The sequence below is a fragment of the Notothenia rossii genome (assembly GCF_949606895.1).
Source record: "Notothenia rossii genome assembly, chromosome: 7".
NCBI classification, from domain to species: domain Eukaryota; kingdom Metazoa; phylum Chordata; class Actinopteri; order Perciformes; family Nototheniidae; genus Notothenia; species Notothenia rossii.
In genome coordinates this window covers 15,003,804-15,021,818 of record NC_136905.1, presented here as the reverse complement: position 1 = coordinate 15,021,818, position 18,015 = coordinate 15,003,804, and the positions used below count along the sequence as shown (strand labels likewise).

At 40.0% G+C, this 18,015-nt stretch overlaps 1 protein-coding gene across 11 annotated transcripts in view; it reads left to right on the top strand.

Annotated features, from left to right (window-relative positions):
• phf1 (PHD finger protein 1) overlaps positions 1 to 17,203 on the top strand; it is a 30,034-nt gene extending 12,831 nt beyond the window's left edge. The window contains exons 1-16 of one of the 11 annotated variants that reach the window (XM_079693920.1): positions 1,108 to 1,254; positions 1,489 to 1,541; positions 3,130 to 3,208; positions 3,338 to 3,419; positions 4,032 to 4,118; positions 5,023 to 5,117; positions 5,641 to 5,789; positions 6,323 to 6,418; positions 8,118 to 8,186; positions 8,507 to 8,630; positions 9,206 to 9,273; positions 9,758 to 9,895; positions 11,602 to 11,680; positions 13,199 to 13,314; positions 13,953 to 14,049; positions 14,396 to 17,203. In XM_079693920.1, the coding sequence (XP_079550046.1) occupies positions 1,150 to 1,254; positions 1,489 to 1,541; positions 3,130 to 3,208; positions 3,338 to 3,419; positions 4,032 to 4,118; positions 5,023 to 5,117; positions 5,641 to 5,789; positions 6,323 to 6,418; positions 8,118 to 8,186; positions 8,507 to 8,630; positions 9,206 to 9,273; positions 9,758 to 9,895; positions 11,602 to 11,680; positions 13,199 to 13,314; positions 13,953 to 14,049; positions 14,396 to 14,932 (1,974 nt within the window). In that variant the 5' untranslated portion in view covers positions 1,108 to 1,149 and the 3' untranslated portion in view covers positions 14,933 to 17,203. Of the gene's footprint in view, positions 1 to 1,099; positions 1,255 to 1,488; positions 1,542 to 1,851; positions 2,540 to 2,590; positions 3,046 to 3,108; positions 3,209 to 3,337; positions 3,420 to 4,031; positions 4,119 to 5,022; positions 5,118 to 5,640; positions 5,790 to 6,322; positions 6,419 to 8,117; positions 8,187 to 8,506; positions 8,631 to 9,205; positions 9,274 to 9,757; positions 9,896 to 11,601; positions 11,681 to 13,198; positions 13,315 to 13,952; positions 14,050 to 14,395 lie in introns of those variants that run through there. The other 10 variants (XM_079693922.1, XM_079693923.1, XM_079693924.1 and 7 more) reach the window with 10 other exon arrangements.
• Positions 17,204 to 18,015: the final 812 nt, after the last annotated feature.

The following is an 18,015-nucleotide window of genomic DNA, read 5'->3' as shown; positions in this document are numbered from 1 at the left end:
ATCCTAAAACTTTAATGTAAAGTTTGACTGTGGAAAACAATTATATTGGCTCAATTACATTTACTAGTCCTACTATTTTTAGATTTGTCCATAATCTGATTCCCCGCATGTTAAAAAACAACAAATGCAAATGTGCCCTCTTGGATGCCAATACAGATATCGAAAGAGTAAGAGAATGTTTCATTCATCTTGCCTGAAACACACATTTGGCTACTAGACATGCAGCTAAATGTATGTGTGTGTTTGTTTATGTGTTTGCCCCTGAGTCTCATGGTATCTCATGACACTGATCCACACAGTATATTGCTTAACCCTCCATTGATTAATTGACTGATGCTCTTATCAGTGGGGGTCAGAAATGCCGATAGACTAACTGAAGTTAGACATGTTGTTGCTGTTACTCAACTGTAAGGCAATTATGAATGGGACTGTCTGTAACACCCCCCCCCCCCCCCCCCTTCATTAAACCATGGCATAATGTGATGGTGATGACCATGTGCATTATTTTAAGGTAGATATAAGTTATTTGTCCCCATAGGGAAATTGGTTTTCAGCACAATTGTAAGTTATTTAAACAAAAAGCACATTAACCGAAGCCAACAAAAAACACAGTTCATACCAGTTCAATTGTATTTGACTTCAAACTGGTTTCTAATGTTTTTGTCTTGCGACTCTTTAATACAAGCACTGCCTGCACATTTTGGGCACTGATTACATTGCAGGGACTAGAAATTTATATTGTCAAATAAATATGATGGAGTAAAAACAATGTAGGGCCTTCCTAAAACTAGTGTCCTCATAAAAGGTCAATAAAGGTCCGTCTTCTTCTTAAAACATTTTTGAAATACTAAGCAGTCTACAAATACCTCGAAATTGTATTTAAGTGTGAGTACTTGAGTAAAAGTACATAGTTAGATTCCACAACTGCCTCTGATGCAGGTTGGGAACTAGTATCACATCATGTCATCCTTTTTTACTTCAGTTTCAACCCAATGACCCTGAACATCCCCAGACTGATCAGAGTTTCTGTGCTGGTATTTGCACGCCACCTGGTGGATTGATTTGGGAATTGGCACTTCACCACTTGTTAATCTGCCAGGGGCCATTTTGAACCGCACGGTGTTACCACACGCTTGACTGGTGTGAGTAATGTGTGGAATCCATAAACAAGAAAAGACACATAAAATAAACAAACCAAAACGTGGCTTTGACACACGTGCCTGCAGACAAAGTGTGTTCAAAGGCAATTTATCTGTGAGTATAATCGACTGTGAGGCTCAATTAATAATTATTGTTGATTATGTGGCTTTGACCCTCTCAAATAAGTGTAGGCCTCATGTTTGTCTTTAATTATGCAATTAGCTTTATGTTATTTATGATAGATTTAACGTTTTGCATGTTTGGTTTATGATGATCCATGACTTTGGATGGTATCAGTTCAGGGGCATACTCATATCTGAACAATATTTTCCATCAATTACATTCCAGATGTCTTGTGAGTGGAGGTGGCCCATGGGTAACAAATCTCTCCAGCAGATATGGTATTTGTCCACTTCGGAGTTATATCTTCAGCAAAGGGTTATTTTAAATTTAAATTGTATAACAAGCAAATTAGTGAGCTCATTATACTTACTATGACGACCGTGTTATTTTAGACATAAGCATCAGAAGAGATTGTATAAAGTCACATTTCCCCCATGATAAAGACAGCAAACACACTAAATTCCTCTAGGTATACGATATAAATATTGATGCAGAGTTTGGCGCTTCTTGCTTGGGCCTCTCAGTTTGAAAACTTTTCTCCACGGGTCTCCTAAACTTGGCTGGATGCTCGTGTTTGAGCTCAATTAATGAGGCGGCTAAACTCATTAATTGCCACTTAATTGGCCCCCGTCGCTGCGCGCGCTGCTTCCTTTGGCTTTTAGCGCACCGCCATGCCTCCCCCTGCCGCCAGACATCACAATCCCACCTTGTCACAACGATTTAGGGTCAGTCTCTCAGACGGGAAGGTGCTCTCGCCGCGAACCCCCCTTCCACCTCTGGATCCCCCCCTCTATCAGTATCTCCCTCCCACTCTATCTCGGTGTTTTATGTCTGCGTCACAACAAGTCGGTTTAGAGCGCGAGGCAGGGATGATGGCGTCTCTGGCGGCTTGATTCCGGCGCTGCTCTGACAAACCCGCCTTAATAGCATCAATAGGTGGAGGCGGAGAGGGGGGAGAGGAGGGCTAAAGCGACGGGAACATGACGAAACGGTATCGCGGAGGACGGACAAACTAGGCTGAGAGACGGACGGACAGTCAGTCACCCCACCTCCTCCCCCTCCTCCTGGCTGACGGCTTGACTGACACACACACTCGTGGGCGCTTGGCACAGACAGGGACATACATGCACATCCTCCACTTTTTGGAAACACGCAGGGCTGCGCATCCAAACGGGCAGTAATTGGGCAGAGGAGATCCACAGCTCATGAGGGCATTTCATGTCCAGCCTGCCCAGGAATCACTGTGACCCCGACGGAAAGGAGTTCGACTTGACAGGTACCCTTCACCGGCACTGTGCAATTTGCCTGATTTCCCTTTGAATCACAAAAGGCTACATGCACTGTTGTGTATCCTGCGTCTGTCTTGAGTGCATGCACTGGAACAAATGCTTGAGCAGAGATAATGCCTGCACAGTCATTTCATGCATCTATTCAAGTTTTTCAGATGTTGGGAGAGAAGAAGCAGAAAAGTGCCTGGCAGATGCTTCAAGTAGCTGCACAGTGATCTTTGCTCATTCAATCAAACTGTATTGCAGCAGTCATCATGCAGTGTTTTTTTTCTGTGTGTGTGTGTTTCATGTGTGCAGTAATCATTTGTCTTGCTCTCTGGTTGTGTACTCACACTCATCTTTCACTGTGGTGGATACAGGCTGTCGCTATGCTCTGATCTAAAAGGAAGAGGAGGGGGTGGGGGATTTTAACCCCTTTGCACCGAAGCCCGCCTGTCTGAGAGCCAGGCGTAACGCCGGGGCCATAAACCCCTCTGTCAGCAATGGCAGCAAAGTATTCAGCGAATAAATCGGATTTCCATTTCACATGAGCCCTGCTCTCTCTCCCCCTCTCTAGCCTCTCTGTCTCTCTCCTCAGGATGGGGGGAGTAAGTGAAGGAGATGATGTGTTGGCTCGATGGAGTGATGGACTACTGTACCTCGGCAATGTGAAAAGAGTAAGTGCGTGTGGGAGTGTGCATGTGTGTGGCAGGGGGACTTTTCAGTGAGTGTGTTCACCTGGATTCTGAAAAGACTTCCATTTAGTTTTGTCAATCATTCCCGCTCACCTGCTATCTTCCTCTCAGGTAGATGGAGTCAAGCAATGTTGTCTGGTGAGATTCGAGGACAACTCGGAGTTCTGGGTACTGAGAAAGGACATTCACTCGTGTAAGAAGAACTCTCTTTTTTCCCTCCCTCTCCCCTCATCTGCAAGAGTTAAATAGCTCTCAGTTGGAAGCACTTAAGGTGATAAGATGTGGTTTTTGAATGCATATGCTCAGCTGAACTCATACTAAAGGTGGTTGTTTCCACTTTTAAACTGCGTGAGGAGTTAAACAAATATACTTTTACCAATTTTGTGATAAAAATGTTATTATTTTCCTCAGGATCTCAGAATTTTCACTCGTAGAACAATGCAGAAAATATATTACAGGCACGTTGTGATACTGAGTATATGCATCTGGGCATGTTGTGGTTGGTTTATTAGAGTCTATTTATGAATTTATTAGACTAATGACTCTTAAGGGAGATGGTGCCCCCACTCCACCTTACATCGAGTGAAGGGGGGAGTTGGATGCTTGTCAGGACCAAGCTGAATATCCGCCCGTCAAATGAAGTGAAATCTGAAAGGGTGCAGGAGACACTGAAATCAATGAGGTGGCAAGGATGTGAATCAATATACATAAATTAATGCAGTTTACGGCTCTCTCTCTGTCTTCCTCTTTCACATTTACTTCCTCCCCTCCCCTGCCTCTCTCTGTCTTTCTCTGTTTGCCTCAGTCGCTGCTGGAGTGGAAGAAGTTTGCTGTATTTGTGACGCTCCGCCTCTTAAAGAACCCCTCATAAATTGTCTTAAATGTCGCCACGGTAAGGAAACACGCCTTATCATACGCTGTCAAATGCTGGTTCTCCTACACTTCTTGCACTGACCTTGAAGATTTGACACAGTATTGTAAATAATAGTGTTGCAGATTTTTCAAAAGACACACAGAAACCATACATCGTAAATGATGGATATGAGTTGTTGCACCTGTATCATTTGTAGAATGAAAATTAATCAGATGCCCGAAGACATAGAGCTTATGTCATAGACTAAAACAAGATGTCTCTACTTGGGCTTATTGCCAATTGAAATATCCACTCCAGACATATTTTAAGACCTTATAAAACTCTGCATTAAATTGTAAAGTATGTTTGATTAGTTTTTTTTCTATTTCTTAAAACTTTATCTGCTCCTTCTCCCTTATTGAATTATCCAGGATCTAGGAGTAAGCACATTTTATTTTGTCCTATTAAAAAGTTTTAACTACTGGGCCGAGATGTCTCCTACGTCATTGTAACTTCCGCACAGTAGTTGCTCTGGCTTCCAAACAGCTGTAAACTTAGATTTTACGTGAAAAACACAAATAAATAAATATAACATTTTTGTGTAGGACGATTTTAAAAGTGTGAATGATGAAATAAACAGAACTGCAAGTGGGAAGAAGTTTTCCAAACCCTCGGCCGCAGATTTCACAATCAGTAAAGGGCAGCAAAGTTAACCATCATGTCTTCGTCGCTCTGTCAGACTAGGTGTGATGACACTTAGTCTGTTTTGAGGAAAAAGCAGACAAACACAGTGCCGTCTCCCAAAAACCATATTTAAATGTTTTGCATGCCCTGAAACAAACCAGCAGAGCGCTAAACATGGAGCTTCTCTGCCATTATTGTCACTCCAGCTGTCTGTCTTGTAAACACAAATGAAACGCTCTGCCTCTTCCTCCCATTACAGGTTATCATCCAGAGTGCCACACGCCAACCATCGAACCGGAAGCTGACAGCGATTCCTGGATATGTCGGCAATGTGTCTTTGCAGTCGCAACCAAGGTCAGGCTGCTAATCTCTCCCTCTCACACTCAGGGGAAAAGACATTCAGCGTGTAATATGGGAGAAATCCAGTCAAATATATTGGATTTGTTGTCACTATACTGTTGTGTACAGCGGAAAATGGGTTTATTCCAGGCAAAAGCACACTAATTCCCTCAGTATTGACTTCAATATTAGATGTTCTACATTGTGTCCAATAAATTGTGAAGAATCAATAGTGGCAAAGCTGAAAAACTACATTGAAGTTGAGAGAAGTACATTTAAAGTCAATCAATCACATGTGCTCCAGTTCTGTAGATACGAGATGAGAAAGCACCCGGTTAATTGTCAATCGGTCAATGTCCATATCTCATTGTCCAGACTTCCGCTGTTTCGGACACTATCTCTCACGGCTGACCTACAATGAAACGAGACGGATTGCCTTCTCCCCTCCGAATGTGATCCATTTCCCTCGCTGCTCTGACATGACAGTGATTTGAGGGGTCACCGACCAATCAGTTCTGTCCTTAAATTGTCTTTTCAGAGAGGCGGGGCGCTCAAACGGGGACGCTTCGCCCGGCTCATGCAATTTATGAAACTCCGGCTTCCCTACCAGCTGTCGTCTTTAGACTGGGACCAGCAGCATCTGACCAATCAGCAGCAATGCTACTGCTACTGTGCCGGACCTGGAGAGTGAGTAGCAATGACTGCAGAGGCCAGTTTGAGAATGAATGAACAGTTCATGTGTGCTCTTTAGCATCTCATCTCATCAAGGTTTTTTTTCTGATTTATTTGCAAATTGCATACAGCATATCAGACATGTGTCAAACTGAATTAGCAGGAATTATTTGAGTTTGTTATGACTTTCTCAAAATGATATGAGATATGAGATGTTCACTTCATCAGTTCACTGTCAGGTAAGTTGTAAATCAAACAGTGTGTCACACTAAACTTTTTTATGCAATTGCTACTCTTTTTCTTATGTGTCAAATCCCGACTACCCGAAACATCAATAAGTATAAAACAAACTCCCAAGTGGCATGTGAGTAGTTGGATCCAATGGGAGTTAACACCTGAACACACATTTAATCTCGGAAAATGTGAACTGTCAGCTGCAATCACCAGGCTTCTGTTTTTCCTCAATTATACATATCATGTCTGGTGACAGATGTTAGACACATCCATTCATTCATGTGTTTAAAGTATCTCCTGTTGTTGGCCTGCAGGTGGAACCTGAAGATGTTGCAGTGTGCGAGCTGCGGTCAGTGGTTCCACGAGGCCTGCACACAGTGTCTGACCAAGCCGCTGCTGTATGGAGACAGGTGCGTTACCGAGCATTCAACCATTGGATTTCTTAATATTCTGAATTATAAATGTTTTGATTAAATAGTTGATTTATTGGACGTTACTCTCAGAGTGTGTCACGTCTCAAATGCACTCAGAAACTTGGCTTGAATCTTTTGTTGTTTTTTAAAGCAGATTTGTACAAGGTAAAAATAAAAACCTTTTGATAATAATTTAACAATAGTAGAGTGATACAGTGAACTCTCTCTAAATAAGACTTAATTAAAAATATTTGAATTAAGAAAAAACTAAGAAATAAAAAAAATGAACTAAACATAAAAAATGCATTTGTAAGGGTTTTACTACAATTTCTCTCAACATAAATGTGGATACTGACAATTGATGGGTCAATATTAGCTGACACTGTCATGTCACTACATATAAGTGAGGATCTGATGTGACTCCTCTCTCTCTATACCTATTTTGCGTTGATCAAAATATTTTTGGGGGTCGGATTCTCACGCTAAATTGACTTTGTACAATATTAAGGTTGGATTGAGCAGAAACCTGTTTTTACAAACTAAGTAAATGTTTAGAAATGTATTATTTTCATTTTCAAATAATTTGCCGACTATGTATTTGATCAATCATTTTAATGTATACCATTTTGAAAAAACACCCATCACTATTTCTTTCAGTCAGGGGTGACATCTTCAATGCGTTCGTATACCAACCAACATTTAAAACCCCTGAAGATACACAGTTTAAAATCATGTAAAATAGAAAAGCAGGACATTTAAGCATCAACTCTTCTTAGCAGTAGATTGCAGTCTGATTAAGATATTCAGATGAACGCGTCTACATGACAGCTTCACTTGTCACCTAACTACCTTAATTAGCCGTAGACTAAATCGTTAGCGTGCATGCTAATGGATTCACTGACTTGTGCTCCTTACACACTCGGAGCAAAGGGACAGTGACAGACAGCAGAGCAGACATATCATCTCTCTGGTAGTTGTTCAGATTTGATGTCGGGAGGATAGGCAAGATGCTGATCGCGGTGCAGTCTGATAGGCTGCATCTCATGCATGTAATAAAATGTATCCATCCATTAAGTCATTATTGTCATTAACCATCTGTGTTAGCCCACTGGGTCCTACACCCTCCCTGACACCTTGTTGTTGCCCAAGCTGTCTGAGGGGGGAGAAAAGGAGGGATTAGATTTAGATTGACAGTCGGGGGGAGCGAGGCCGGATTGGTACAACATCTGCTGAGCAGGTGATGGAGGAAGAGTGAAGACTGAGCTCACAGTTGGAATAGTAAGCATGTGCTGCCGTCATACTGTGTCTGCGCTTTATCTTTCCCAATGACCTTCACACAAACACATGCATATAGAAGGACAGACGCACACATTGTTGTTGTGGTGTGAGTTTCAGGGTCACTCAGAACAGCATGTTATCATACTGAAACTAATGCACCTGTCTGTTTATTTTTAGTTCAGCCTGATTTATATGACAACATATCTATAGAAGAGTGACTTGTATAAACAGCAAGGAAGGTAAAAAGGGGAAACATCAGAATGTGTATGAAGAACACAATGATAAGCAGTCTGCACAAAAGATGACAGCGGTTTTTGTGTTTTTAAAACAAAAGAAAAAGAAACTTTTATGCTGAATTATATTGTATAAAATCACATGATGCTAAATTTCTCTTTTTTCCCTCCATGTGTGTTTTTAGGTTTTATCAGTTCCAGTGCTCAGTATGTACAAAGGGACCAGAGACCATTCAAAGACTACCCATGACCTGGTGATGTTAACCATATCTTTATTGAAATACTTACAGCAACAAAAAAAAAAAAACATAATTAATTAATTTAAAACATGCTTTATTCAAATTTCAAATAATTAATACTTTGTTAAGTACATTTCATGTCTAGTTTTGAAGAAAATGGAATTGAGTAAATGTATTAGAAGAATAACCTTCTGATAGAAATGTGGTATATTAATCCAGGCTTTTAAAATGTCACTGCAAATTGAGAAAGTATTTTTCCAGCTTAATTTTTGTCTGTTTTGTATTTGACCTTTTTCTTATGATCCTATTCTGTTTTCCTTTCTTTTGATATACAGGATGGATTTGGCTCATTTAGTGCTCTACCATCTCTCGCTGTGCTGCAAGAGGAAATACTTTGATTTTGACCATGAAATACTGTCCTTCACCAATGAGAATTGGGACTCCTTGCTCCTAGGCGCGGTATTGATATTTCCACGTTTAAGCACCATGATGAAATGATGTGAAATGCTGCCAGCCTTTTTTGCTTTTGAGACTCAAAGCCTATTAACCGGCATTAAAGTAAAACTTTTAAGTACAAAAAAAAGGATGACCTCTACATCAGCTTAAAGGGAGTACAACAATTGCCTATGACGTTGTATTTTTATGATCTAGGACACTCTGACCAGCATTTGCAACATAAATGAGTTGTCTAGAGTGCTGATGCTCAAATGTGCGATATCACCAACTTTAAAGTCTAAAGTTGCTCCACAGAGAATAAACAGGAAGATAAAATAATACACCAGGGGAATCATCTAAGCATTACCTGTACATATATCTGAGGCTTTGGGTTCTCCTTTAAGCTCCTTTTAAGACATGTGTTTGTTCTGTCAGCATGTTCTTTGAGCCATTAAGCTGGAACAAGTGCTTATATAAATCGACAATATTGCTTTCAGCGACTGTAAACTAAAATGATTCTATGCATTAAAGGTTTTCTGTCCAATGGCCGTCCACGGTGTAAACATAGCTCTGATTTTTCATCCCTGTCTGTCCTCCAGCTCTCTGACACGCCAAGGCAAGACCGCTGTCACAATCTCCTCAACGCTCTGAACTCCCACAAGGACAGGTAAGTCAGCGCACATGATGACACCGACCACACATGACTGGGTTGTCGAGTAGCACTTTGTGAAAAGAGGGGTCTTCTTAATGCTTCGTTATTTGCAACGTGGTACGTGCAGGCTTAAATGTTGGACTTTGAATAAAATGGATTTGACAATTAGACCAGATGAAACTTTTTGGTGCTTATTTTGTAGAAGAGGACACAACTAGTTATACAATCACATGAAGCAGTCTTAATTGCTTTTAGTTGGTTTTCATTCAACTTTGCAAACAGGGTCTGCTTTAATTATGTTTATGTAATTACAAAGTCACTGACTTTGAAAAGTTCATGAGTCTACTTTTTCATCAGGAGAATAATTAAATGTTCTTACACAGCGTTGAATAAATTTTTAGCATCAAAGAGGAGTAATGGAAAAAAACCATACGCATTAAGTGTTGGTATATTTTAAGAACAACAGGCTGTTAATGCGGCTTCTTTAATGTCGCCGCAGGTTTGTCTCTGGAAAGGAGATAAAGAAGAAGAAGTGTCTCTTCGGGCTTCAGGTCCGAGCCCCGCCTCCGCTGACGTCTGATTCGTCGCCCCTCATCACGGACCCACCTATCAACATCACGCACCGGAGAAGGTCAGTGTAAGGACAGCGCTTCTCTTTTCTGCTCTTATCTCAATAACAGCTCAGGGCTTCCCACAGGGCGTATAGTCATTACGCATGAACAATTAACGTGCAAATCAAAGGGCTGCACATTCCAGATGGCAGCAAAAGTATCAGTGTCTTAATATTCTGCAAAAAGAAAGTTAAACCTTCCTGTGTGCTCACGTTCGTACATCTATAAGTGTGTGTGTCTGTGTGTAACTGTATGTGTTCTCTAGCCTGCAGATTTTCAGAGACATTTTTCATTTTTAATCATTTTGAGCATTTAGCTGGGGATTATTCAAACTGAATTACAATGGAATCATTTGCAGACGAGCAGGGAACAAAAAGTCGTATTATTTGAGTCTCTGAAACACAAGTATAACGTTGTCTTACATGGAAACAATATTCATATCTCCAGTCATTTATCTTGTAGTTCCTTTTGCTTATTTGAATAGCTACGCACTGTTAGTTTCCTGTAGTCAGCAAGACAAAACTTCTTGGTTGGCATCACTTACAGAAATGTAAGATGTTCAGTTCAATTCGAGTGAAGTCAGTTTTTTCCTCCTTCAAATGGATGATGTTTAAACGCCCACATGAGGCAACACATGTTAGTTTATTCCTATTCCAGAGTTATCCGCTGACTAAATATACATGTTTTACTTAAGATTCTGACTCGCACTGCTGACATATCAACCTACGTTCACTCAAATATTGTTAAGAATGTAATATAAACAAATGTCAAAGGTGTTTGCACTGTTAGCAGCTGGCACCAAATATAGTGGTCAGTTTGTCAACCCTGAATTATTCTACAGTTTGATCCAGACTAACTTAGTTTCAAAACTAATGACATGATTTTCTTTATATAAGCTGTGGACATTCAAAGCTCAGAGACTGAACCGACACTCCATGAGCTTTCTGTTTTCTCCTCTGCTCAGTTCAAATAATCACTATCTAAAACCAAACACTGGGGAAAAAAATATCTTTGACATTTTTGAATTGACAAAATATGTTGAAATCATCAATGCTCTCCAGAAGGCAAACCATTTCCATGTCAGACACCGCATTGTTGTTGGTGCCACAATGTCAACTGTATACAAAATATATCTCTTCATCTTTTTTTGCTAATGTTGGAGCTTATTGGTCAGTTGACAGTGTAAAGGCAGATTGAAATGGGTAAAGAGAGGGGGTTATGACATGCAACAAAAGTCCTGAGCTATAATCAAACCCGAACCCGAAACATTGCAATTAGGTGGCAAATTATTACCAAAGTGCTCCAATTATCGTGCAATTTGCTGAAAGAATATGTATACTACGACAAGGATATATATCTCTACTACCTGTATGGCTCTAATTAAAGCTACATGTATTCCATTCAGTGTTATCCAATTGAGGGTTGTAATGGACATTTGAGCCTCTAGAGGCCTCTTTGGGGGTTTGAGACATCAAGTCTTCTTTGCACGAGACGCATTTCCTTTCAACCCGAAGAAACAATTATTCTTTCCGTAGGTTTCCAGCTCCCTGCTAGTGGGCTTATATGTAATATATTTTACTAATAGAATACATCAAAATCACTCATTATGTTTTACACCTCTCCTAGGCTTCTATGGAGACACAATAATAAACTAAACATTGCACATTGGGACTGAATGCGTGTGTTTATGCTTGTATTTTAATTTATGCGTTTTTTTTTTGGTTCTCTTCAGCCCGTTGTCACTACCCTGCCAGAGGAGAGTGGGGGGGCCGGAGTCTCGTAAATCAAAGCGTCGCATCATGGAGACACAGGTCAGTGCCTCTGTCTCCAGATCAGGGCGAGGAGGGAGGCCTGGGCCACGAAAGCGCTCTGATTCTTTTTTTTTTTATGCATCCAGGTAAACAGCTCTGTGCGATCCAAATAACCTGTCAGTCAGACTGTGATGAAGGTTCATTTCGCAGTCTAAATCAGTCCGCGTGTCTTTAACACCCTGTGCAGCTCAGTATTTTCCTTCTCTTCTTTGCTTCACTTTAATGCCTGCTGATGCTCTAATGTCTATGGTTAGAGTAAAGGTGGCATGTGAGAGATGAAGTCCTGTGCGTTTGGCTCCGTTTAAATGTATAGTTTAAATACAATCTTGGCTGCACAAAAACCCACTCATGTTTTTCATCAACATCTGCAGTTCAGCACCACATTTATCATGATGATCAAACCCAAGTCCCAGCGGATCACCCTGGCACAGTCAACACTGCATTTTACTATTACTGTTACTATTTATACACAGCATCCTAACGGTGAATGCTCATTGTGTCCTCCTACACAACAATCTGATCCGTCATGTGCACATACAGTAATCCTGGAACAATGCTCTCCACAGAGATCTCGTTTTCACATCCAGGCTTCCATTGTGCCTCTCTGATTGATGCTAATCTCTGTCCGTCTTGGAGGAGCAGGTTTGTTGTCGTGGGGGAAGTGAGATGGGAAGGAATGCTGATATGTATAGCCTGGGATCACTTCCAAGTGCACTTTGCAGTCGATTACAGTTTGTCCAGGTGGCGCAGGCACCTCGGCAGTGCATCATTGACAGAGCACATCCATTTAAAGGCACAGACGTCGACAAAGGCCACTGAATAATAATCTCCCGCCCTAATAGCAATGCTAGAGAAGGGAGTGATAATGGTCCAAGTGTGGCGCCATGTGTCACAGTCCAGCAGTAAGATATGCAATGTGGCGTCCCCCAAGACGACGCTTCCAGTGATTGATTGCTCTAATGAAGCTCTGATGTTTTTAGTTTTAATGGGTCGTGAGTCTGTGTCTCAGGAGAGCTGCCTCGATGAACAACCAGCTCCATGGGATGAGCTACGGCTACAGATGATGCGTTCCATTGATGCTTTGTGTCAAATAATACTGTGTGCTTTACTATACCTACTTTAGTATACATACATATAAATTGGGTATATTAGATTGCTGATATTATTTCCTGTAATGTCGAGATGCCACTTTTCAAGCCCCTGTAGGCCTTTTAGGCAATTCTCATATTCATATTTGCATACCAGTTGCAAATGATAAATTGTGTCTTTTAAAAAAGATATACATGTGCAAGGAAATAAAGAAACTCGCATTCAATAATGCTATTAGTCTATTTATATGGTCATATCTGCCTCAAGGCCATGCAGGAACAAATACTCTAACAATACACAATGCATATCAACTCAGTTTGACTTTTTTTTCACTGTGAATTTCTGCATGTTCCATATTTAAAGTGAACTTCATGAAGTAGGTCTGAGCATGGAGCTATCAGAGCTTTTATCTGTGTCTCTTGTGCTCAGGTTTGTCCCCCCCCAGCTGCTGCCAACCCCATTGAGCTGCTGCCATGTTGCCAGGGATACATGGGAGGGGCCAGCCTTTACAACTCCAGGAAGTCAGAGGAGGAGCTTAGTTTAAGGTAAATGGGGTTTTATTTAATATTTCCCAATTTTTTTTATGAATTGATGCTTTTTATTGGGTTTGAGAAGCATTCAAATGTCAGGTTAACTTTGCAAGTGTAATTCGACAGAAAAAAAACCTGGCAAAAACACAAATATAATCTACCACAGCCTTTTAAGTTATGTGTTTTTTAGCCATATTAACTTTGTAGTAAGTAAAATGAAGGTGGGATTATTTCCTCTGGTAGAAAATATTCCCAGATAACATTTTCAACAACAGATTATAAATGTTTCAGTCACATAATCAAAGTACCAACACCTCTTCTACCCTGACTATTTCACAAGTCAGATTGCACAGAAGTCTATAAGAAAATTGATTTATGACCTCATTAAATATTTCTTAAAGACTTAACAGTCTCACTTAATTAGTTAGAAGTCTTCCTCAATACAGCATGATGTTAATAAATGATGGTCACATTTAGACTAAAATAGACTTTAAAGGAGCATTTACTTTCAGATGTTACTCCTTGTGATTGACAGTTCACAGTTATTTGGAACCAAGCCTTTAAATGATGAAAACTGAATGGAAAATGTTTTCGTGTTAGTTTTAAGTTTCAAAGCAAGTGCTGTCTTCAACAACTGTTCATCTTTTCCACAGCTCTCCTCCCAAGCGGATGTATGCCCTCTACCACACCACATACAACGGAAATTCTTCACTCTCCAGGAGTCTTCATCACTACAACAGGTTCTACTCTGTCTGTTCATTTCTTCATCATCCTCACACTCAAACTTTACTTATGTACATATCGAGCAACCAGGGAGACACATCAGCATTTATTTAGAATGATTTTTCTTTCCACCTAATCTTCTGTGTTCAGTCTCTCCTTTCTGTCCTTTGATCTATTGTTTTTATAAAACATCGATTGGAGCATCTTTAAGTAATTCATCCTCACGACATGTGAACGGTACTTTATGTTTATAGTCATGAAAATAGATCAGGCTGTACACATTTTAAAGCGAGTAACAGTATATTTGTGGCAAACCTTAAAAAACATTCCAATAAAAATATGGTATTGCCTTATGTTTCCTTATCTGAATTAGAAGGGGAACTACACCTACAGGATTCAGTCCCTGTTCCTGACTCCTGTGATCTCTTTTCCCAGCGTGGAGGACACCTGCAGAGTACCACCACCTTGCTACCCTTACCCCCTCAACTCCAATGGCAGCCTTCACCACCACCCCTACCAACACCAAAACAACCACCAACACCAACAAAACCACCAACACAACAACCACCAGCACAGCCTCGAACACAACCATCAACATAACCACCAACACAGCCACCAACACAACAACCACCAACAAAACCACCAACACAGCCACCAGCAGCAGCCCGGGCAGAAGCAGCTGGAGCCCCTCATCCTACGTGAAATGCCCCCATACCAGGCGGACAATGGCGGAGAGGGTGGTGGAGGTGGAGGAGGAGGTGGAGCAGGGGGGGTTTTAGTTGGAGGTGCAGATGGGACAGTGTCCAGGAGCTGCGGAGGAGGGGAGGCAGTGAGGATTTTGGCGAGACGCGTCACACCAGACGGGAAGGTGCAGTACCTCGTGGAGTGGGAGAACGTGAATCTGTACTGACACACGGAGAGTAAACACGAGACGCAGTGACTGTTCGCCACAGGAATACTCTCTGTGTGATATGTGGCAGTGTTTGAAGTACAAACAAAACAAAAAAAGGACAAAAAAAAGCCTCTACACGTTGCAAATCCAGGTTGCTCTCGCCTCTATTCTACAGCATTATAATTCACTACTCGTTACTAAATGTCCCTTTTTGCTAGTGTTTCTCTGATATTTGTACTGTTAACTTTGGAATATGCCTTTGCATTTATCATGTTTAACGGTGATGAGGGAAGATATTTAAACCTCTGGAGAATGTGTAAACATTTGGAAATCAAGAAGAGAATATCTTTAAGTGTAGTCAACATTTGGTTATACATCACTGGATAAGCAACCGTTTAGTAAAATACATTTAAAAAGATGCTTTTTGTGAAAATGTGAACATTTTCAGTGTTTCTAACGCTATATCTTAATGTGAATATACACCCTATTTTGCATTAAACTATAATCATTATTGGCTTATTATTCTCACTACCAAATCAATGATTAGTAGGTACTTTAAATATGGAGAAAATTCAAGATTGAACTCCTTTGTTCTTTTAAAATTGTTTTATTTAACAGCTTGCCACAGCTATATGGATAGTCACAAAGCAAGTAGCTCATTGATAAATGGCTCGGTAAAAAATTGATGGAGTTCAGTCAGAAAATACATTTGATGAATTATCAATTATCAGTGACGACAGATGGGTGGTGGCTCATGAAAAAAGCAGTGACCTTCTATTTGCCATATGGTAGTTTAATGCCTTGCTTAAAGGCACATTGAAAGCAGTGGTTAATTCCTGCTCGGACAAACAATTCTGTGGAGGTTTTTATATTTTCTCATCACTGTATGTTAATAAGAGATTGTATACATGTTATTACGGGATTACTTATTTGTTTTGTTAGATTTTGTTACATCATTTAAATTAAAACTACTGTACGTATTAGACATAGGAGCCTCAACAGGGCTTTTGTTTTATAGATAGAATTATATATTCACAATATATTGCTATGAATATCTTTCTTTTATTTTTTTGACGTGGTTGCATAGTGCCTAAACGGGTTGTGTACCTGCCGATTGGTCTGCTGACTTTGGTCGACCAATCAGACGACAGATAGATGAACGAGGCCATGTTGCTACTAAACAAGAGGATGGCTCTTCGTCAGTTAAGACTTCATTGGTAACCAAGGACCAGTTATATAGTCGAGTCGTTTTTTTTAATCAGAGCAGGACTGTGATGTTACTGTACATTCCAAACAAACAAACAACAACAACAACTGTTTGAAGTCATCAGAACGGAGAATATTTTCAGAGATTGCGTTTCTTTGTTTTACTTTTTATGGGTGTTAATTGTTATCACGATCAGCTAAAGGTCAGGTCCAGGTTTAGTTTGTGGGGAGTTCAATCCTTGCGTTCAAAGTAACAGTACAGGTAAAGGAGACACTGATAGGCCCGACTCCTAACTCAAACCCATCGTTTCTTCCAGGGTTTATCACAGTCTATAATTGAAAAGGTACAACCTGACACTAAGTACAAATTCATAAGTCAAAGCCTGACTTCTGCTCAGATGTGCTTACAGAGGCAAGTGAGGTGCTGAAGTTGGATTTTACAGGTTACATAAATCTAGAATACTGTGGTGCAAGTTTCAGAGTTTATATTTTATACAGAGGTTTATTTCTGGATCTGCTCAATAAAACGTACACAACATATATATTTCAGTTTTAACTTTCAGGAAAGACTATTACAGGTTTGGTTGAAAAAGCAAAAGATGCATACAGCATTTGTACTGTTATAGTCAAACCAATGCAAAACTCAGATTTGATTTAATTGTCGACCTCTCTGTTAAACTAGTGCACATTTCATGACAGTGACATTAGGTTGATTTCGACTCATCCTCCTCAGTGACTATTTGACTGTAGTTTATTAGGAAGGGGTGTGTTGAACCTTTCTAGGCGAAGGTGATGAATGTATTTGTGTGTTTTCTATGGTATGTCGATACCCGTCAAGTGCTTGTTCTAGGTTGTACTCGAGGTGGAACCCAACCCGATTTGTTAAAAGCATAAAAAGGGAGGATATAAAAACATCAACATTGAGGAACATCATTTACTTTGGGAGAGGTAGTCTTCTTTTTCTGATTAGTAGTCAAGTCCAGGTTCAGTTTGATGTACTTTTGGAGAAATGACGTTTGTTCATGTATACTCTGTGTTCACACCTAATATGTAAAATGAATAATAAAAAAACGTTTCACCTCATGCAATGTTTCTTTTTATTTTGGTACATACGGATTATCATTACTTCTATAGATTATACACAGTCCGCTTATACCTTTCAGTTTTTATCAGTACTATATTTTGAGCCAAGTACAAACCAGGAGAGCGAACTAAAACTAAACCAGGAACAGAAGAAATGTTTGTAGTATAAATGAAGACAGGCTTAGCAGAAAATGATAAAAAGACACCATCACTTCAAATGATTCGGCCAAATAAAGCTCTAATAAACTTCTTCAGTTGATATGTGAAGAGGCAGATAGAACAACACAAGAAAGCTCCTGTTTGGCCTTGGGATCAGTATTTGTGTCAACTCAAGGAAAAAAAAATGTTCCCCCTTAGATTTCAAACACATTTCATGATCTTTATCAATGTATGGAATTGAATCAGTCGCCCACACCTTTTTTCAGAAAAAGCTAGTTTAGCTTGGTTTTGTATGTTAGTTAGTTTGTCAAATAACTTCAGACTTTCTCTTGCTGAAAGAAAGGATGAATATTTCTTTGATAATGATTTGAAACAACTGCAAAACGCTTAATTTAAAGTGGACACAGCATAGACATTTTGATTCAAAACTTCATAACAATTTTTGATCAATTCAAAAAGCATATAACACTTCCTCATCTCCTAATTAAAGATAACTTCTGTCTTTTTTTTTTAAAGAACGTGTGGCGATGATATGTGGTTCCCAGTTGGAATCAAACCGGTGAAGTTGCGAGAACGTTGCTTGTGCTGTAACCATTCAGCCACCAAAGTGCTCTTTGTTTCACCAATACATCAATACATATCAGGGCCATTCA